The 22,142-nt window shown below is 45.8% G+C and overlaps 1 protein-coding gene across 6 annotated transcripts in view; it reads left to right on the top strand.

The window, feature by feature from the left end:
- Nucleotides 1-22,142, top strand: part of CAMTA1 (calmodulin binding transcription activator 1) — a 244,299-nt gene that overhangs the window by 125,918 nt on the left and 96,239 nt on the right. For all 6 annotated transcript variants that reach the window (XM_064730531.1, XM_064730528.1, XM_064730529.1 and 3 more), the window contains one exon: nt 6,576-6,647. In XM_064730531.1, the coding sequence (XP_064586601.1) occupies nt 6,576-6,647 (72 nt within the window). The remainder of the gene's footprint in view (nt 1-6,575; nt 6,648-22,142) is intronic.

Here is a 22,142-nt window from a genome sequence, read left to right on the forward strand (position 1 = left end):
TGGGCAATGGGTGTTGCTGCCTGTGGAAGCATCAGTCCCCCTGTATGCTGATTTCTGTCATTAAGCCAATGTCATTAGAGGATTCATTTCCAACAGCGAGAAACTTAAACCCTTGCAATCCTTGCAGAGACTTCAGAACCCCACAACCCACACAGGGTTTGAAAAAGAACCCATTAAACATTTAAATATTTCATTAAATATTGAACATTTCAAAAATTGCTTTCTAACGAATCCCGAGGTAAACAGAACAATATTTGTTAACAAAAGCCACCAGAAGTGACGATGTCCTGCCATGTGTAACCTCTCCTCCCTTGATTAACCACCACAGGAGAGCCCTGGGCTCAAATCTCGGAGCTGTTACCAGTGGCTTTGAGGGCATATGAGGGGGTTTGAGATGTGTCAGGAGAAGAACTGACAGGATTAAACCCAAAATGCCTGCACCAGGCTGAGCCCAGGGCTGCACAGAGCTGAGCTCTGATGCCACAGCTGGAAAGTGAAGGCTCAGCTTCGCTGGGTTTTGCAGCTGCCTGGAAACGTTAAGAATGTTTTTGGGATCTGCTGTCAGTACCAGGCACTCCTTGCCCAACCTGGCAAAGTGTGAGCAATTGCTTAAATTCTGTTGACATCGATAAAAGGCGAGCCTTGCCAGCAGCGTGTCTCAGCCCAGGCTGAGATCTGAGCACGTGGCTTTGTGCTTTGCTGAATCAAAGTTACTATTTATGAACGTCAGAGGAAAATCCAAACCTGTCTAATATCTGTGTTTCTCTGAGATGATGAGTGAGAAAACACGGTTAGCAGCGTTTTGGTTTTGATTTGCAACAGTAATGGGAAATTTTGGATGCATTCCTATATTATGACAGTCCTTAAGTCAAAATAAGAGCTCTGATGGCAGCCTTGTGGCCCTGGGGATTCCCCAGGGTTCAGACGTGGTTTCCCCTCCCTGTTTGCTGCTTTAAAAAGCTGAACTGGGGCCAGTCTGGATGGGGCAATGTTGAGAATCTCCTGTTGTCTCTGTGGCTGTGTTCACAGGGGTCTGAGGATGAGGGAAGAGATGAGGATCTGACTCCATGTTTCAGAAGGCTGATTTATTATTTTATGATATATATTATGTTAAAACTATACTAAAAGAATAGAAGAAAATATTTCATCAGAAGGCTTGCTAAGAATAGAAAAAGAAAGAATCATAACAGAAGCTTGTGTCTCAGACAGAGAGTCTGAGCCAGCTGGGCTGTGATTTGCCATTAATTAGAAACAACCACCTGAGACCACTCAAAGATGCACCTGTTGCATTCCACAGCAACAGATAATCATTGTTTACATTTTGTTCCTGAGGCCTCTCAGTTCCTCAGGAGGAAAAAATCCTAAGAAAAAAAAATTTCATAAAAGATGTCTGTGACACACCTCTGTGAAAAACACCAATCACTTGTTTTTAAATTTTTAAAAGTTGAATAGTAATAAAATGGTTATAAAAATAGTAACAAAATTAGAGTAATAAAAATTTGGACAATTAGCATTATGACAATACAAGACAAAACCAAAGAGTTACAGACAGTCTGGGTATGTGTGCTGGTTACAGCAGGCAAGGTGAGAGCAGAGCATGGTTGGGCTCAGATACAGCCTCTGCTTCAGGAGACTGTACCCTGTCACCAGGGTGGTGAGAGGAACAAAGCCAACCCCTCTCATGGCTTTCCATGGAGGTTTGATCCATGGCAGCAGTGCTGCTGCTCCCTGATGGAGAGTGGGAGGAAGCTCTGGAATGATCAGTGATTACAGAGGGATGTGGGAACCCAGTAAATTCCTCTGGCTGCCCTGGAGGACTCCAGCCCCTGCCCAGGAGGCTCAGAGACCTTGGCACAGAGCCCAAGACCCCTGAGCCTTTGATTTAGCCCTTGGAAAAAACAATTACCAACCTGATATGAAGAACTACAAGCCACAAAAGTTTAAATAAAATGATGGTGAATTTATCACAAAGTGAAAAATAGATTTTTTAGAGTTTTTAGTATAGAAGTTCAAGGGGCAAGATAGAAGAATCTAAGCGTGTCCAGCCTTTCTCCTTCTTCTTATTGGCCTCCATCTTCTGCTTTGATGTTGGCATTTTTAGATTGGTTTAGAGTAGAAGCTCACTGTCTAACATAGATGAAAGGTATTGGAAAGTAATTGTAACTATTGCATATGTAGTTTTTAGGATAAAAAGATAACACTGTCTGGGGCAGGCAGAGTGCCTCTGTCTGTCCTGCTGAGCAGACCTCAGCTGAACAGGAGAAAAATTTACAGATAAGATATGATAAACAACCTTAAGACGGAGAACTGAAGAGTTCAAACTCCTCCTTCAACCACTGAGCTACGAAAGAAAAACTTTCTAATGTATCTCAAAGTCACTCTGAGCAGGTAAAAATCCCAAGAGAGGGAGATCCCAGCACCGTGGGGATGTCCCAGGGAGCTGAGCACGTTCCCAATCCCACCACGGAGCCAGGAGCAGAGGGCAGGGTCCTTTCCCCAGTAACCTGCACAGATCCTGCTCCTGCTGTCCAAAGGCTCCTGGGGTGTTGAAAGCTGAAGCCTTACCACAAGAAAATTACTCAAGTATATTTTAATAATGTACAGCCATAGGTCTTACGTGATTTGTTCTCTAAAGATTGATTTAGCTTCTTATTAAGGGAATTGGGAATTCAGTGTGAAAATCTGAACAAAATCTAGGCGGTTTTTAGGGTTTTTAAAATATCCACTAGTGGAACTCACCAGGGAGAAGAATTTCAAAGCCTGTCCAACCCTATCTTGAATTTTTGATTCTCCTGCTTTCTTATTTCCATTCCCAAGGTATGCTTGTTAAGAAAGAACACCTCAGCATTATTGTATTATTTTTAAATAAGCCACAATCACTTTAAGGAGCTCAGGATAAAAAAAATCCACTAATAATTTGATTTTATATTCCTCCCCCTCCAGTTTTCAGAAGTTTGGTAATGCCAAATGTGCACTGCATACAAATGGCAGGGCGGGCAGCTGTAATTGCACACAGAGAAGGCTTTTCCTCTTTAATTACCCCTGGAATTGTAAAGGGATGAGCTGCAGCAGAGCTGGCAGGGCCAGGCCCTCCAGCAGCAGTGTGGGGCTGTTCAGGAGGTGCCTGGAGCTGGTTCCTCCAGTGGGGCAGGTGTGGGGGTCTCATCCTGGGGAGCTGTGCAGGAGGGACCCCCATGATGGCAGGACATGGTGTGTGCTCAGGGCATCCTTCAGGGTCATCTCCAGGGACAAGGACACACTGCTTGGTGGGTGATGGGACCACAGGGCCACCACCATGGGTATCCAGCAGTGTGGGGGTCTCATCCCAGGACATGGTCTGTGCTCTGGGAATCGTTGGTGACACACACGGTGTCATCTCCAGGGACAAGGACACATTCCCTGATGGGTGATGGGACCAAAGGGCCACCACCATGGGTATCCAGGTACCCAGCAGTGTAGGGGTCTCATCCTGGGGAGCTGCACAGGAGGGATTCCCATGGTGGCACAACATGATCTGTGCTCAGAGCATCCTTCAGGTCATCTCCAGGGACAAGGACACCCTCCCTGATGGGTGATGGCACCACAGGTCACCACCATGGGCACCCACAGCATCCCCACAGCCGGGTGTCCCTTGCCTGGTGCTGCCCAGGGCTCCTCTGGGGTCAGGCTGATGCCAATGTTTTCTCCACACAGCAGTCAATGAGCTGCTGAGGTGTTGTTCCTCCTCAGACTGCTCCAAAATGCCTTTTCTCTTCTCTTTGAGATTTTGTAAACTTAAAAGAGAATCATGAAGAAAAAAAATGTTCTCCTCTGTCCAGCCCATTAATTCAGCCTGCTCAGGACAGAATTAACCTTGGCAAGCCTTGCAGAGGAGAGAGTCGTTCTAACCTTAAAAATCTGCTGATTAAAGCTGGTTTCTGGAATTCGATTTCACTTAATGCATTGGCTGAGTGCCCAGCCTGGCATTAACATCTCCACAGACACACAGGCCTCTGCAGCTTTTACCTTCCCACTAAAAAAGAATTAAAAAAAAATAAAAGAAAACACAGCTAACGAAACCCCCTTTGCCTGTTTTGAGCAAGAATTTATTTTAAAGGCTGCTTTAGCTGAAGGTATTACTTCTGCCCTGGTTGTGTGTCTGCTCTGGCCGGGCAGGGTGGTAATTCCACTCTCCTCATTGGGTGCAGAGGGTGTTGAGCTGGCTGGTTGCTCAGAGCCCTGGGTCATCCTAGAGCCAAAGGCTGGGGTCAGCAGCTCTGAGTGCAGGAATATCCAACACCCACCTCCCCACAACGTGCTGAGCTGCAGATTTTGTGTCATCCACAGAGCTTCACCCATTCATCTTAAAATTCCTCCAAAACAATGACACACAGATTTCTAAGTATTCTATTTATGTCCTCAACTTTTTCTTATGCATTTTTACCTTTTTCTACCTTCCCACTAAAAAAGAATTTTAAAAAAATGAAAGAAAACAGCCTTTGCCTGTTTTGAGCAAGAATTTATTTTAAAGGCTGCTTTAGCTAAAGGTATTACTTCTGCCCTGGTTGTGTGCCTGCTCTGGCTGGGCAGGGTGGTGATTCCACTCTCCTCATTATTTGCAGAGGATGTTGAGCTGGCTGGTTGCTCAGCAGCCCTGGGCCATTCCAGGCAGGGGTCAGCAGCTCTGAGTGCAGGAATATCCAACACCCACCTCCCCTCAACCCCCCTGTGCTGAGCTGCAGATTTTGTGTCACCCACAGAGCTTCACCCATTCATCTTGCAAATCCTCCAAAACAATGACACACAGATTTCCCAGGTTTCTATTTTTAGCCTCAACTTTTTCTTACGCTTTTTTTACCCCAAAATTAACGTCGTTTTTATTGCTGTCATCACTCATTTTGTGTGCTGGGCTCCCAGGGTCTGCTTCACCCCTGCAGTGTTTCTCTGCTGCTGTGGGGACAATTCCTCCTGTCTCTCCAAGGCCAGGATCTTGCTCACTTGTGTGGGTTTCCTTCATCCCAGCTGCCCAGGTTAAGACATCCAGCCTCAAAACATCCATCCAGTGGGGAGGAAAAACAAAAAAGAAAAGAAAAATTTAAGAAATTCCTTCTGTGCTCTGTATGCTTTTTGATTTCTGTGAGCCGTTAGGATTTTTTTTAATGGTTTGCTGAAATGTTGAGAGCCAGTTTCATGAAGGTGGGAGGCTTTTGTGTGATTCATTATTGACAGCTCTGGAATTATCTGCGAGACAGCTCTGGAGAGGGAGGGCAGAGCTCCTGCCTGCTGTGCCCCACGGGCTGCACAGAGCCCAGCCTTGGCTTTTGTTTTAATCAGGGCAAAGTTTCCATCGACTCCACAGCAAATTGGGCTGGGAAACAAGTCAGGGGGGCTGGAATAAATTGATAGATATCTCACACGGTGGTCCCTGGCTGCTGTGAGGCTGCTCCAGCATCTCCAGACCAGCTTTGCCATCCTCACTGGTTGGACTGGGAGATGCTGCCCCTCTCAAGCTGCTTTCTGGAGCTGGGGGCACCAGCTCTGAGTCAGCAGAACTGAGCACTGCAGACCTTTCCATGCAGTGCCATGTGCAGGAGTCACTGTCAGGGCAGCTGTTCTCCAACCCTCGGGAGGGATTTAAATGTTAAGCTTTTCTTTGGATTATTTTCTGCAGGGCTTTTTTCCCTCGTCTGTTTTTCCTCCCTGCATTTCAGTGTGTGGAATGTACCCTTGACACATTTTAAAAAAAACATTATTAATCTTTGTCATTCGTGTTTTAAAAATAACTCAGTGATAGCAGCCAGTCCTTAAATCCTGTTTAATTCAGGCCGACCTTGTGAGCAGTGATCCTGGGGAGGGGGAACTGCTGCAGCCCCATGTGCTCACTGAGTGCACATGTCCCCCTCTGAGTTCGGGATCTTTGCAATTAAAACCAGTTCTGTGGGTTTGGGTTGGCACTGGGCTTGGTTTCCAACCAAAAAGTTCTAACATAGTGGAAATGTGGGGTTTTTAATGCAGAAAGAATTCCTCGGCTTTGCTGATTTCAGTTAATCAGAGAAGCAGAATTCATTTAAAAAAACCTCAAAAACCACAAAGAAACCCCAAAAAAAACAAAAAGAAAAAAAGAAGAAAAGAAACAAACTGTATTTTGGCATTTTGCTGTCTAAAATATCTGACAGCAATTTTTTCAGTTTACAAACATAACGTTTTCAGTTTAAATACCCAGGAGATAAACCATGGAAAAAGAGATGAATGTGTTGTATTTGCAAAAAAAAAACCAAAAAACGATGGAGCAAAGATTGAAAGGCCAGACCAGCCCTGTCTGTGTCATGGGACTGAGCACCCCAGGAGCCCCTGCTGGCTCTGGGCACCCTTGGGTGGGGGTAGCATGGCAGGGAGGGGTTTCTGTGACCTATGGCAATGCTTACAGTGCTTACACCAGGGTGTAAACCACAGTGCTGTCTGTGCATCACCAGCCCAAGGGCAGAACAATTTCCTCCATTTGTGGGTCTCTCTGCTGCCCCATCCCCAGCACGGCCTCTTTGGGGTGGTTCCTGCACTAACCTGACTCTGCTTTCTCTCTCTTTTTGTGTCCCCAGTGCCTGTATGGCTGCTATGTCCATTCCTCCATCATCCCCACGTTTCACAGAAGGTGCTACTGGCTTCTGCAGGTAGGATGACAACGAGTTCTCTCTCTGGGGTCACCTGGTTAAGCTGCTGCCAGGGGGGATCAGCATCCTGGGATTTACTGTCTGGGGGGTTTTGTTTGTGTGAAAGGGAATTGGGTCTTCTCAGTTGTATGTCTCTATTTGGAGGGATTATGTATTTTCTCTAGCAATACAGAGCTGATGCCAGCTCATATGTTCTCTAAACATGGAGTTGGCTCAAGTGAGACTTTCTGGAGGTTTCTGGTTGTGTTGTTCCATCCTGAAGCAAGGCAGGAGCCAGACAAGTGAATGCAGGGTACTACAGTGGCATACTGTGGCATACAGTGGTGTGGGAGAGATACCAGCCCTGGGCTGTGCTTGACTTTGAGGAGAACCCTGGGGCTGTGTTTGAACCTTGGAGCTGGCCCTGCAGTGGATCTGCTTTCCTCCAGTGAGGTATTTAGTCTCCAGGGAGCATTTGAAGTCACTCAGTGATTTTTTCTTCTGGCTGTTGTGGGAACAGCAAAGTCCCAGGAGGAGTCAAGCCAAATTTTCCTCTTATTTACACAGGGTTTGGGCAGCTCCCCTGGGGCTGTGGGGGTGTGCAAAGGATCTCATGTGGGAATTTGCCCGGGGGGTGTTTGCTGACCCCACCTTTGAGGAGCTGTTCACATTCTTGACTGGTTACTCTGGTGTACAAAGTGGAAGTAATTTGTTTTCTTTCATTATGAAATGGCACTTGACACGTACTGTAAAAATATTGTTTTAAAGATTAAACTCCCATGGTCCTGAAAACAAACAAATCCGAGGAAAGTGGCATCTGTTTCTAGAAGGAAATGGAAAAGAATTCCTGTTTCTCTTCCTGGTTTTGCAATTGCACTTCCATATTAAAAAAAGAAGGCACTGCTGCTGTCACTGGGGCAGGACAGAGCCCTCAACCCACAATGGACATAATCCAAGGAAACACTCAGCAGATGTCACCCTCCTCTGTGATATCTGTGTGTTCTCAGCTCTCTTTGCATCTGTGGCATAAAAATGCTGTGTGCAAGGAAAGAGGAGATGCTTGGCTGCAGTGGTGGGAGAGGAGAATTGTGGCTGAAATCCACAGCGTGGCTGCATCGATCCCGTTCCCTCCCAGCTGCCCAGGCTGTGCTTGTCCTCCTCGAGAGCTCCTGGCCCCAAAGGTCACCTCTTTTCTCTTCATTTCTGAGCTTTGTGTCGCTTTTTCTCGTTGTGATGTGCTCCCTGGAAGTGCTGCTGGCCCTGGCTGCTGTGGCTCTCAGCCAGCAGCTCCCTGATGGGTTGCACTGCAGCACTGTAGGATCTCTGAGCTGTTCCCCCGGGTCTGGCTCTTCACTTCCACAGGGTGTGCATCAATGTTTAGTCATTTTCTTTGCTCTGGTAATCACTTTTTGTCAAGAGGATGGGAAGTACATTTCTTAGAAGCCTATTTATAAAATGTGCTGCGGGACATGTCGCTGTGGCTGTGGTAGACTGGTATTCCTCAACAAGGACGTGCTGTGCCTTGGCTGTGGGAGGAAGAGGAGGGCTCTGTGATTCATGGCAGCATCTCCAGGCACCGACGGGCATCCTTCAGTCATGAGCTCAAGGTTGTGCAGCCAGCAGAAAGGAGCTGGCCAAGAATAGATGGCACTTCCCTGTCTCTGCACACTGCCTGTGCTCAGCTCCATGGTGAATTCAGGAGCAGCGACACCACAGAGACAGAAGGTGTTTTGTGCATCTCCTTCAGAAGCTTTCACTGGTAAATGAGTTTGATATACAAAAATAGGTGTAGCCAGGGTGTTAGCATTCAGAAACACATAATCACAGAATGATTACATGCAGGTGCTTTTATTGAAGATCTCTGGGTGTCAGGGGTACCAACCCAAATCTGACCCCAACATGGGTTCGGGATTAACATATTTTTATATTCTATCGTTATATAACTTTCATGTTAGTTATTAAATGTATATTGTTCTATTGTATACATAGATTTCATCCAAGCATGGGGTCTTCATGGTCCCCCTCAAACTTGTAACATAGTTTCTCATGATTCTTCTTACGATTAAACAATAATTATATTTAATTACTAAACAATCATCACATCTAACAATTATATCATTTATCATATACTGCTTATGCAGGTGCAATTTCACATGATCTGGCAAACACAAAGCCTGACATTTTCAGAGTCTATTTTTGACATTTTTCCAGGGCCCCACTAAGTCTAGTTTCTTTCTAATTCCCTGAATTTTATGATTTTAAAACCTTTTACTATCAAGGGCAATGTGTAATATGTTTAGCTTTAAAGCTCACTGAGGCACATGGGTGACTTTCCCATTTTTGGGGGGACATCCAGCACCTTCCTGGGACTCTCTCTGTGCAGTTTCTGGTCAATGAGGAGTAAATACAATTAGTCTGCAATGCTGTCTATGTTTTATGGGATGATCTTCCTCCAAATCCTACTGTCAGGTTAGATATTGATTAAAAATCCCCACACAAATGTTCTTGATCTTTTCTGCTTCACATTTTCAGCATAAAGGCCAGGACTCAAAGCAGCCACAGGGGCTCACAGCCTTTCTCATGCATTTACACAGCACCGTAGCCATTAATTATATGATGTCCAATTTCTTACTTAAACAACTTTGTGTTGTCATTTATGACTGACATGATGTGCCTGCTCCCTGCAGACTGGTCAGAGGGATGAGAAATGAGAACCAATCATCTGGAACTGCCTGATTCAGTTTTCTGGGTCTCTGCTGGAAGTTCTTAGGCTGTGGTGCTGGCAGCTGTGGCTGGGTCTGCTGCATGGGGCCTCCACCTCCTCTTTCTTCTGAAGAGGTTTCACATTTTTGAGACATTTCAAGCTTTCTTGATAACAGATTTTAAGTGCCTTACTCCACAGACCTTTAGTATTTGTAATAGGTGCTGTAATTGCCAGCATTGACACATTCCTGCTGGACATGGTCCCAACCCGGGCACTGGCAGCCTCTTGCATGGATGCTCCCTTGGCCACTCACTCTTGGGCCTGAATGAAGAAAGCATGCCCAAGGTGGTGGTTTCCTACATTTAGTTCTCATATTTTTGTTTTGATTATCTGATCTCTAGAAATAAGAGATCGTGCTGAGTGACACAGACAGAGGAGAAGATGGGCATGAGGACACGGGCAGCCTCTTCACTGGTTGCTGGGGAATACCTCAGTAGAACTTCGGTTTTTTATTGTTTTACATTATCTGTTTGCTTCTGAGAAGATGCAGAGCCCTGGCTGCCCACAGTTCACTGAGTGTGGAGCAGAGCTGCTGAATTATTTTCTGAGATAGGGGTGATGGCAGGTCCCAGCCCCCTGCAGGGCTGTGGCACAGCTGTGACCCTGAGTGCCTTGGTTTGTCACTGGCAGGACTCAGGCTGCCCTTGTTGGACCTTCAGCATACTACCAGATTTTGTGTCAATGGAAAAAGAAGAAGAAAACCCCTTGTTTGTACTTGTACTGACTAATGGAGGGAAAATGTGGATTCTCAGACATGGATGATTTTCAAACATTGGCACAGCTGAGCAGGGAGATGCAGAGTTCCCTTCTGTGTGTTGGAAATTGGCACCCCAGGAACTGAAAATTAATCTGGCTGCCAGGCAGGCTGCTGCTTGCCAGGGTTACAGAGGCTTTGCCTTCACCCATGGGCTGTGATGGGCCCCTTGCTCACTCCCACTCCTGTGCTGCACAGCTGCAGATGCTGGGTTTGTTAGAGGCTCATTGTGTTCCACCTGTAGCAGATACTGATGTCTCCTTCAGGTGCTGTGGGAATGGGAGGGAATACATATTTAAAAAATATCTTAATAAGAAGTACATAAACTGTGCTATAGGATCATGCTAAAAACTTGTAAATTTAGACCTCTTGGCCAGTTAAACAAATGAAGACTAACAAGAGAGGTGGCAGAGAGCTGTTTCACATTGCACATGCATTAACTGCTCACTGAATAATTCAGAATTGGTGCAGAAGAGTGGCAGGTGAGCCAAGGAACAGAGTGGGATGCAGGCAGGCACAGGGACACAGCAGAGCTCCACAGAGCCCTGTTGTAAATCCAGTGTTTGCAGTAATTGCTGAAATGTGATAATCCAGTTCTCTGGGAGCCTGGGGGGAAACTGCATTTCATCTTTATTGCTCACACACTCACAGGATGCTCCCAGCAGCCATGGAAGTCATGGAATAGTTCTCTGTAGGGTAGGAAATGGCAGGAGAAAGTCAGGGACAGCAGCAGGGACATGATGGCAGGTGTGACATCCTGCCTGCCACAGAAGGAGCGAGTGGGAGATGCTGGGGGGGCACTGGGGGTGGGCAGTGTTTGGGTAGTGGTATTTAATTACTGTTCCTGTGGCTCTGTGTGCACCAGCTGTGCCTTGCAGAGGATGTGTAAGCACTGATTGAATGGCAGAGGCTTTTGCAATATTCTCTCTTTGCTCTGTTGTTTTTTTTCCCCTGAATTCTTCCTTCTGATACACTTGAATATTCAGCAGTTTGTTACTATGAGTGTCTGCACTGATGCTTGATGCCCCCTGAGTGTGTTCCCTTCCTAAAATACATCTTGTCTGAAAGCTGTGGGCAGAAAATATCAAGACCTAAAACTCATTTAAAATGTTCTACATGACATCTGTCACTGTCCTGCATAAATTTACTGTTTGTTCTGTATTTTTTGCTATGGTTTTCCATTATGCCCTAAACAAGAGGAAGCCCTTCCCATTTATTTTTGATAGCACCCAGTCAGAGCAGCATTTTCCTCTCTGATCACTTGTGCTGTGCTGTGTCAGCAGCATCTCCTGCCTCCCTGGCTGGAGCAGCGACAGACAGCTTGAGGATTTGGGGCTTTTTCAACATAAATTGGAAGCATTACAATCTCATAAAATTTCTCAAGACTTTTGCTTAGTAATGGGTTTTTATTTTTCATTTGGGTGAAATAAAAGTGGCTGGGCAATAAAGCACAGAGAGTGCTGTGCTGCACATGGGCACTCAGCTGGGTCCTGTGTGTTGGGGGGTGGGATGTGAGCGAGGCCTCAGCACAAGGAGCCTGTGCATTTCTGCTAACAGGGTTACAAACTGTTGCTGCTATGCTGGCACCTGTTCCCAAAGTGTGTTTTAGCCTGTGGGATGAAATGAAGTGGGGTAGAAGTACAGCAGAGCTTGGTCTGTGGTACCAAACCACCTTCAGTGGGGCTGCACATCCCAAGCATGACTGGGATGTTCACAGAGCAGACTTGTGGTTCCTGTTCCAGTGCCCTGCGTGCATGTGGAGCTGTGCTGTGTGTGGGGAGACCAAACAGCACTTCCAGAAGAGCAGAATCTGTGTTGATTTAGCTCTGAGCTGCAGAAGCAGAGGTGCCTTTGGTACCAGAGGCTGGCAGGATGCAGCAGTGACTCTGTTCACAGAGGTTTTAGGATGAGGGAAGAGATGAGGATCTGACTCCGTGTTTCAGAAGGCTTGATTTATTATTTTATTATATATATTATATTAAAACTATACTAAAAGAATAGAAGAAAGGATTTCATCAGAAGGCTAGCTAAGAATAGAAAAAGAAAGAATGATAACAAAGGTTTGTGGTTCAGACTCTCTGTCTGAGCCAGCTGTGATTGGCCATTAATTAGAAACAACCACATGAGACCAATCACAGATGCACCTGTTGCATCCCACAGCAGCAGATAATCAATGTTTACATTTTGTTCCTGAGGCCTCTCAGCTTCTCAGGAGGAAAAGTCCTAAGGAAAGGATTTTTCGGAAAATGGGTCTGTGACATGCAGCAGTCTTGTGTTATCACTTGGTTTCACGATGCACAAGCATTTTCAGAGGATGAGGAAGTTGTGGGTACCCTTTTCATGCTTCCTTAACATGCCTTTGGCTTGATCTCTCTGAAGGATGCTCTCTTCTTTCCCTCCTTTCATGCTCTCACCAGCCCTTCTGAAGGCACCGTGCTCGCTGCTGTGTCCCTGCTGCTGCAGTCACTGGAACAGCCACGTCTCAAGATTTCCCATCATGGTTTTCAGGGTTCATTAAAGGTCTGAAATACTCATGGAGTTGGTGGAGCTGTGCAAAAATTATTGCTCGGTGCAACTGAAATTCCAAGGGTTCTGTGAACTCTTTTGTAATAATTGTCCAGTTTCTTTTTTTTTAGTCACATGCCTAACAACTGACTCCTGAAAGAGAATTTTAGGGAAACTATGTAAGAGAAACAAAGGGTCTTTTGCATCCTGCTCCCAACCACCCAGTGAAGTGTCACAGAGAGCACAGCTTGTGTGCTGCTGGAGGAAGGACAAACCCTGGAGCTCTGTTTGTTGGGACAGCCACCTGCATTTGCAGCCATCCTCTCATGCAAAATGGCAAAAATAATGAGAATGTTGCTTCCATGAGAAACATTTTCCATGATAGAAATCTACAGTAGATAAAACTGAGCTGTGGCTTGGTCTGGTGTCTGCCTGGATCCCTGTGAACCAGAGACTCTGCAGGGTGGGTGAAGTGGGGCTGTGAGAGCAGCAGCACAAACCCTCTGCTGATGTTCCAGTGAAGGGGAGGCAAAGAGGATTACAAATGAACTGGTGTGTCAAAGGCTGGAAATGTTTTAGCAGCAGTGCTTTATCTTTTGTAATGTTTTTATAAATTATTTATTAACACACTTGCTGCATTTTCCTGAGAAATTGGGTGGAAGAGCAGAATGTATAGACGGCAGACTATATTCCAGAAGAAAGACGCCTGTGATTAAAAAACAATTTCCAACCCTTTCAAACACATAACTTTATTTTAGACAAGCAGGCTTCTATTTTTGTACTGCTCTCCACCATTTTAAAGAAAATCCCGGATTCGTTCCCTAGATATATGAGGAGACTGACGTTAATGCAAGCAAACTAAAAAGCAGTCAGAGTGCTTTAGTTGTTGCTTAAATAATCTGTTGTCATTTATAGAAGGGATGCATTTCCCAAACTGCTGGGGGATGTGCCTGGGTTGCTGATCAAGAGAAGTTCTGGCAGAGGCGATGGAGAAAAGGCCAAAATGTGTCCAGCTCCCAGAGAAAGGGAGAAAAGGTTTGGTGCTCTTGGTGGAAATAATGCCCCATTTGCCCTGGATGCTTGACCAGGGGAGGGAAAGCATTGGTGGAAATAATGCCCTTCCATTTAGCCAGGGGAGGAAATGTAAATATATTGTGTGATGGAAAGATAAATATGCCTCATTTTTCCTGGATGCTTGATCCAGGGGAGGAAAGCACTGGTGGAAATAATTCCCTGTTTGCCATGGAAGCTTGAGCCAGGGGAGGAAAGCATTGGTGGAAATAATGCCTCATTTTCCTGGATGCTTGACCAGGGGAGAGAAGCATTGGTAGAAGTAATGCCTCATTTTTCCTAGATGCTTGATCCAGGGGAGGGAAGTATTGGTGGAAATAATGCCCCATTTTTCCTGGATGCTTGATCCAGGGGAGGAAAGCACTGGTGGAAATAATGCCCCATTTGCCCTTTCCTTCCCAGGGGAGGGAAAGCATTCTCTCTGTCCCTCCCTGGGGGCTGCAGCCCTGTCATGCACCACACATGGCTGGGGGGCAGCCACAGGGTGCCTGTTTGTGCCTCATCCAGCAGCTCAGCGTGAACAGGAGCTCCTGCCTTACCTAAAATGAGTTTTGCTGCCAAGGGACCCAGAGCAGGGGTGGGCTGGGGGCTCTGTGAGCAGCCTGCTGTCAGTGGGGAACATCAGCACCTCAGCAGGGACACCAAGAAGTGACACCAGTGGAAGCAGGATTTCTTGTGCTTCAGCTCCCACCCCTGTGTTCTCCTGGGAAGACCCCAGAGGGTGGGACTGTCATCCCTGTGATCCTGCTCTGGTTCAGGGCAGTGCTGCTGTCACATCCTCGCAGCAGGGATCGCAGCCATGCGGCAGCACAGCCCAGCTGGAAATGAAATCAAACCACAGGCTCCAAGACACTTATTAATATGCTCTGTATACTGAGGATTAGGCTTTTGGTGACACTTAAATTGAATTCTAATGCTATTTTGAAATATATAATATGCTGAATTTACTTCACCTCAGGTTTGAGTTAATGGTTTATTAAATTATGCACCTTGCAGTAGTGAAGCTGTTTGCTGGTGTAGGACACCGAGCCTTGCAGGAGCAATGCAGCAATTCTGCTGAGCTCACCCACGTCCTCCCTGGTCAATTATTAGGTCTGCAGGTGTCTGTGAATGTATTATAGCCTTGGCTGGAGTTTCACCCTCACTGGAGAGTTATAATTGGGGCTTGAGTTGGGAATTCTGTAGTGAAGCAAATTACAATTTGAGTTGAGAGATCTGGAGTTTGTTCTGGCGTGGGCAGCAGAGGACTTGAAGCAGATGCTGCCAAGGCTGAAGTCTCTCTTTCTAATGCAGGGGTTTTTTTTCCTTTAATATGCAGTGTTTTGGCCTGCAGTGACTTACCCTTGTATTTTATTTGTTAAGGAACACTTTTGTAAGTGTTTTGGATAAATCACTTCCCAGGTGCCTGCAGGTTTGAGTGCTCTTCCTTCTATCCTCCGCCTTTGTAAGCGTCTTGCTGATTACCCTGGTTGCTTTTATTCTCAGAATAATCTTTCATTTCTGAAGGAGTCTCTACTCCCTTTCTATCAGCTGGCTGCCTCAGCTGTCACTGACGTCTGCGCTGCCCTGGGTTAATGAAGCTCTGATGCCTCTTGTGTCTCACACTGCCTCAGTGGTGAGAAGTGAAGAATCTCCATCCCTGTCACCTCCCACAGCTGCCACCTGCATCCTGCCACCTGATCCCACCTGGGAGCCATCCCTGCATCCCTCTCTCCACACCCCTGGTGGTGTTGTGGGTCAGACCATGACAGAGTGGCTGTTAGACCCATGAGTGCACACATGGTGCAGTGCCCTTAGTGAGAGGCAGTGAAGGTTCTTAAAAAGAGCCCCAAGTTCATGGTCTGCACTGTAAAATGCTGTGCTCACCTCTGAGGCTGTGGAAATGGTGTGCAGGGACCACAGCCTTAGTTCTCTGTGAAATCATGCAAAAAGAGGCCCAAGTTCATGGTCAGCACTAAATGGTCACACATAAAATGCTGTGCTAACCTCTGGGGCTGTGGAAATAGAGTGTAGGGACCACAGCCTTAATCCTCTGTGAGATCATGCAAAAAGAGCCCCAAGTTCATGGTCTGCTCTATAAAATGCTGTGCTCCCCTCTGAGGCTGTGGAAATGGGGTGTAGGGACCACAGCCTTAGTCCTCTGTGAGATCATGGTCTTCTTTGGTGTATTAATGGAGGGGCAAAAGCCAAAGGAGAAGGACAAACCTAAATGGCTTTTGCTTCTGAACAGGCAGAAGGGGATCGTTTCCTAAGGGGATAATTTTCTGTGTCAAGGAAAAAGTGCACAATTTTTATCTCTGTACATATTTTTCCCTGAAACATCAGCTTTGCCTCTGTTCCTCGTGCTGCTGTGGGGTGTGTGTGGCACAACTGTCTGCTGGCTCCTGCTGCTTAGTGGCCATGGGCAGCCAAGAAAGCATGACAGAGTGAAATAGAGGTTGAAGTTTTTATCAGTTTAAGTCACTGCAAAATCTCTTCTTCCCAGAAAAGCAGATTTCCCAATAATGTAACCAGGACAAAATAAGTGTTTGATTCAGTGCACATTGTTCTCCTTGTGGTATGGCAGAAGGGAATGGCTGCTCCCAGTGGTTCCCATGGTACTTGGTGCAGTGGGACACACAGCTCTGCCCTTCTGCTGAGCTCTCAACCCTTCAGTTGAGCCATCACAGGCACTTCATGCTGGAGAAGGGAGAGAGGAGGTTGTTCTCCCTGGTGAATGGTGAAGATTTTCACCAATTATCACCAATATTATTAATTTCTTCAATTATCTTTGTTTGTGGCATCTTCAAAAGCTGGCACCAACAGCTCCATAATCACAGTGTTTATTTCTGAATGCAGAACACTGCTGTTTATTCCTCTCTATAACTTAGACTTGAGTCACTTTCTGTAGGGATTTTGCTGTTCTCAAGACACAGCACTGGTGTCTGAGTGTTCTGGGGTGCAAGGACCTTGTCAGGTTGGTTCAGCCAAGCATCTCAGAGTCTTTCAACCCCCGTTGACCAGCACAGATGCCCTGTCTCTGTTTTATAGTGTCCCCCTAGAGATACCTAATGACTTTCTGAAGCATACCAGTCAAATTTCGCTCATCTCATGCTTTTGCATCTCCTTGAGCTGCCCTGCTGGGAATTTGCTTTACATGCCTACTGTAAAACTTTATAGGCAAAGGAATCCTCATGGAAGATTCATTCCTCCTTGGCCTGCAGTGGAGAATGGAGCCACAGCATCAGTTCTGCCATGGGCAGTCTGAGCAAGGTGCAGATCCAGCCCCAGCTCCTCCTGCAGCTCTTGGCACGGGCACCAAGAGCTCCAGCATCAAATACTGACTTGTTCTTTTGGGTTTATTGAACAATAAATCCGTCACAGAAATATGCAGGCAGAAAAATGAATGCAACATCCCTCAAGGTCACTGGTTCCACAGAGGAGATTCTGTGACTGTGTGGTGTGTCCTGTGGCACAGCAGTCATGGGATCCACTCAGTTCTGTAGCCATGTCCTCTTTTAATAAGAAAAAACCCAGCAAATACATCCTGTAACCTGCTATCTGTGCAGTGCAGCACTCTGATAAACAGTAATTATAACTATTATGGGATGCCATCTCCTCTCTGCCATTTATTGACCTTTTCTTCAGTGTAATTTTCTTCTCAGGGGTCCAGGTAGTTCAATATCCAAGGAGGAACTGCCATGTGAGCATCTGGGCAACACAGCCACCAGGACCAGCTCAAGTGCTGAAAGATGCTCAAATTTAGATTTGTTTAAAGTTTACATTACAGTGACAAATCTGGAAACCTCTGAGAGAATAAGTTTTTTTCTGAGTTCTCCTTGTAGTTGTTGGGGGAGAAGAAGTTAAAAGTGTTGGGTGCTGGGATGCTGCTGAAAGAAGTTGACTAAAATAGCTTTTCTGTTTGTAATAGCATTTCAGATCCTAGAGCCTTTTCAAGCTCAAAGTGACCCAAAAGCATTTGTACAGTGAGAAACATTGTCCTTCCAGGGAACCAGCCCCTCATTTTTGGGTTTTGTAGAATCAGACAGGAAATCCATTCCAGATTCAGAAAATAATGTGACCAAGTAAGTTTTGGAGGGGCAGCTCTGAATTTGGGAGAAGAGGCAATGTCACATTTGAGTTTTAACAACAGTTTGCTGAAATTGTGTGAATTCACATTGTCAGCTAAGAATATCAATTGCTTTAAAATTCACCTTTTTCACAGCTTTACTCTGAAGCAGACCTGGGCATTGCCTTCAGGCATGGTAAAGGGGACATCATGTCCCCCTCCAATAATTTCAGGCAGAGCATCCCTCCCCATAGCTCCCCAGTGCTGCAGGGGCTCCAATTCCCACCCTCCCACTTGGGTTCCATGGGAGGAGGGAGAGGATGTGGAGTGGGCTTGATTAAAAAGTGCTTTTTGCTTTTTCTCCTGAAGGATGTTTGCAGTGAAAACTGTACGTGAAATTTATACTCCTCTCATATGATTCTGACTGGTTTTAGTGCACAAATTCTCAGAAGAAAATGTATTCAATAAAAATTTGATGTGGAACTATAGCTCAGCAGAATCTTTTTTAGGAAATCCAGCTCTGGGATATTTATTTTGTATCTAGTTTCAGTTTTAGTGCCTATTCCTCCTGCAGATGCCCTCGTTAGCCTGCTAACAGCTCATGAAGAGTTGAGCCCCTTTCCTGCCCTCATTCTGGGCATTCCTGCAGTGCCTGTGGGGAAGGTTTGGGGGGAAGCAGCTGTGTGCAGTGCTACTTGGCTTTTTCCATAAGCAAATCCTGCTTTTTGTTCATGAGGAATGCAGGGGGGCTGAGCCTGAGGCAGGTGAAATCTTGCCAGGCTGGTGGACAGTGATGTGGCCAACAAGATGTGGTGTGCTTGCTTTGTAACAAGTCTGCTGGGAAATAGTTTTAGCAGGAAAACGCAATAATTCTGGATTTATTCTCCTGTGATGTTGAGCTTGCAAAAGGAGATGGTTATGGGGAAGTAGGAAAGGAATCCAGGATGGCCACAATGAAAATTGTAATGTAGACCTGTGAGCCCCCAAAGCTCCTTGTGGGGGAATAATTTCCTTTATTTGGGCTGTAGCAGGATATGATCCTGGGATGGGTTAGTGTTGGGGTGTAGGGGAGAAGAGAATTCTTTCCAGTCTTTGGAGCAACTGATATTGATGAGTGAAATCCTCACTGGCCTCCTAATTTCCAGCCCTTTTTCCAAAAGGTTCCTGTTTTCTCCCCAAAATTGCAAATGTGCAGCTCCTCCTGAGCCAGGTTTGTCCCAGTGCCTCCTCCCAGCTGGTGCTGGGAGCAGTGTCCAGGGTTGTGGTGCCCGAGCAGGCACAGAGTCACGGTTCCAACAGAAATCCCCAGGCTGAATCCTTTTCTCAGTGTTTTCAGGGGCACCAGGAATATCTCAAACAGGTTTCTGGTCCACTGCCCCCCGAATCACCACCTCCTCAATGCATTTTAATGCAAAGCTGGAGCCTCAAGGCAATCCAGAGCTTTTTCCTAAGGTTTAGTGATAAACTTGTGTCTCCTGTGAGTGAGCAATCTGCTGCTTCACCACTTCTTTCAATTTAGAAGGGAGTACACTGAAGGCCTCTTGCAAAAACATTTATTGTATCAAGCAAAACCGGAGGGTTTGGGTTCTACTTCTCTCGTAAATTTTTTTTCTTTACTTCCAGTGTTCTCATATCAGATTTTCATTGGAAAAATGCTACCCAGAAGCATGGAAAATGGCATATGGCTCTATGAAATATACCCCCATCTAGGATACACCATGTTTTTATTTTGTGACAGTCCAAGATTCAGTGCGTGACCTAAATATTGTGGCATCCTATTTTATTTTTGAGTTGTTGGATGGACTAGACACTATAGCTCATGGACAACACTACCATTTTTCCCTGTGCTTTACCCTTTTTCTAGATTACTGTCTCTTAGTTTCAAAATGGAACAGGATTTCTCCCTGGTTTATAAATTAGGGCCATATTCCAGCAGCACCCAGTAGTGCTGCCATATTTTAGATGGTGTCAGGATTTCTATTAAAAACCTTATTTTTCAGAGGTTTAGAGCTGAGCCATAAAAATTGGCTGTGTGTATGTATAACAGCTGCAGCTCTGTCATGCAGAGGGTGTGCTAGCATGTAGTTCCTGCAAAGCAGAACAAACCACACTTCCCGCATGCATTTATACATAGAGCTCTGTGGAATTGTATTAAAACTCAGCGTAAGATAGTGCTAAGTTTTTATTTCAAATTAATTGCTTGGAAGCCAGGAGATGCTCTCTTTGGCAGGGTTGTGGGAGGGTCCCAGGGGGTTCTGATTTGAACCAGATGTTGAAGCAGAGCTGTGAGGCAGGACACAGCTTCTCTCAGGGCTGACTAGTGGATCTGCTGATGGTTTTTACATACCTGGAGTGATTAACTTACTCACCAAAGTATATCTGGCCCACATAATAAATATCTCTGAATATCTCTGTTCTACCAAAAGAGACCCTGAGAACAGAATTGCACCCAGGCTGTAGCTCTGGTAATACCTACAATCCTAACATGGATCTGAATGTGTGTCATGGGTGGGTTTTCTTCTTGTGTTGATGTGTAAGATACCAGCAGCCTCCTTTTAACAGCCCTGCATAATGCTCACACCTGCTGCAGTATAATTTGCTGCATTTCTGCAAATAAGCTGGAGGGAGTGAAGAATATCATCCCACATATGAGCTCCTGTCAGAGGAGACAAACTGGCCCTGCACACAACTGTGGGGGTGTCTTTCACTGCAGCTCCAGCAGCCACTGGGGTGCTTCAGGTTTGCAAACACCCAGATAATGAAGGACACAGATTCGAGCCAAATGTCAAAAACCAGAAAAAAATAACCCCACACAATCTTGGGGTGCTTCAGGTTTGCAAACACCCAGATAATGAAGGACACAGATTCGAGCCAAAAGTCAAAAACCAGAAAAAAATAACCCCACACAATCTTGGGGTGCTTCAGGTTTGCAAACACCCAGATAATGAAGGACACAGATTCGAGCCAAATGTCAAAAACAAAAAAAAAATAGCCCCACACAATCTGCAAGTCCTTGAGAACCTCACTGCAGCTTGATGCGTCTTCCGTGACATTTTGGCTCTCGTTGGCTCTCCATCTGCAGGAGTTTTATGTCAGTGTCAGCCAGGCCTGTCTTTAAGCTCATGTTTTTCTGTGTGATAAGGCATTCTGACCTTAAGTGCTGTTGGTCCGTGTTAATTCTCACCTCGAAATTCTGCCTGGTCAGATCTCTCAGGTGCTGTGGTGGTGAGCACAGCACAGGCTGGTTCTGCTTTAAAACTCTCCTTGAATTCCTGCCAGGAGCACATTTTTATCATCTTCTCCCCAGGTGCTCCATGGTATTTCCCATTTGAATTCAAACCTGGGCAGAGCATTGTGTAAGATAGGGCATGTGGCACTATGGCCATGGGGGTGTTGTCCCACAGCTGACCCTGCTCCACCTCCCTTCAATGTTTAACAGAGCTCATGAACACACCTGCACAGCCTCGTTAATTAATATCATGTTTTACATTCTATTTTAATAAAGCCTTTTCATTACAGAGCTTGTTCCCTTGGTAGGAGAAATTGAAATTCTTTGCGAGAGCATTATAATTAAGCTGTAGTGCAATGGGTAGGGATGTGTGTATGGGTATAAATTGAAAGAAGAGAAATTTAGGTTAATGGAGGAAATTCTTTACTGGGAATGGGGTGAGGCACTGGAACTGGTTGCCCAGTGGGTGCCCCCACTCTGGAGGTGTTCAAAGCCAGGTTGGACAACCTGGGATAGCTGACCCTGCCCATGGCAAGTGGGGGTTAGGACTGGATGGTGTTTAAAGTGTTTGGACCCTTCCAAGCACTTAACATTCTGTGATTCTGTTAATGCTGAGGTTGGTTCTCAGGTGATTTATTTACCACAGGCTGGAACTGGGGGCTGTTTCCAGGTGAGTCTGCCATAGGGAACAACTTTGGGGCGTTTCTTCAGTTTAGTGTAAACTATCAAGAGTGGCAATACAGGAGGTGAAATACTTTGTTATTTTAGGTCTGTTGTGCCTTGCTCCTGCAGTTTAAAAATCAATACACCTGGTGCATCCACAGCTGTTCATGATGGGTAGAGTTGCTTTGATGAGCGTAAGGAAACAGAGGTTCACCGTGGGGTTAGAGCATCCCTGTTCAGAAATGCACTTCAGCAAGAGGAGGCAATGAAGTTGTGTCAGAATTACTTGAGAATTTGGGAACAGATTTTTATTTTCTCTTTGACAAAAAGTAGGGTTTATAAAAGGAGAGAAAGCTTGCCTGGGAGGGGTGGTTGAGTTCCTGCTGCCACCCTCAGGGAGGTTTATTTACGAGTTGTGCAGCAAGGAGATGGAAATGCTTCATTAGCAAGCAGCAGTGCATGCTAGCTGGAGAAGATCCTAA

Source organism: Zonotrichia leucophrys, chromosome 21 (genome assembly GCF_028769735.1).
Source record: "Zonotrichia leucophrys gambelii isolate GWCS_2022_RI chromosome 21, RI_Zleu_2.0, whole genome shotgun sequence".
Classification (NCBI taxonomy): domain Eukaryota; kingdom Metazoa; phylum Chordata; class Aves; order Passeriformes; family Passerellidae; genus Zonotrichia; species Zonotrichia leucophrys.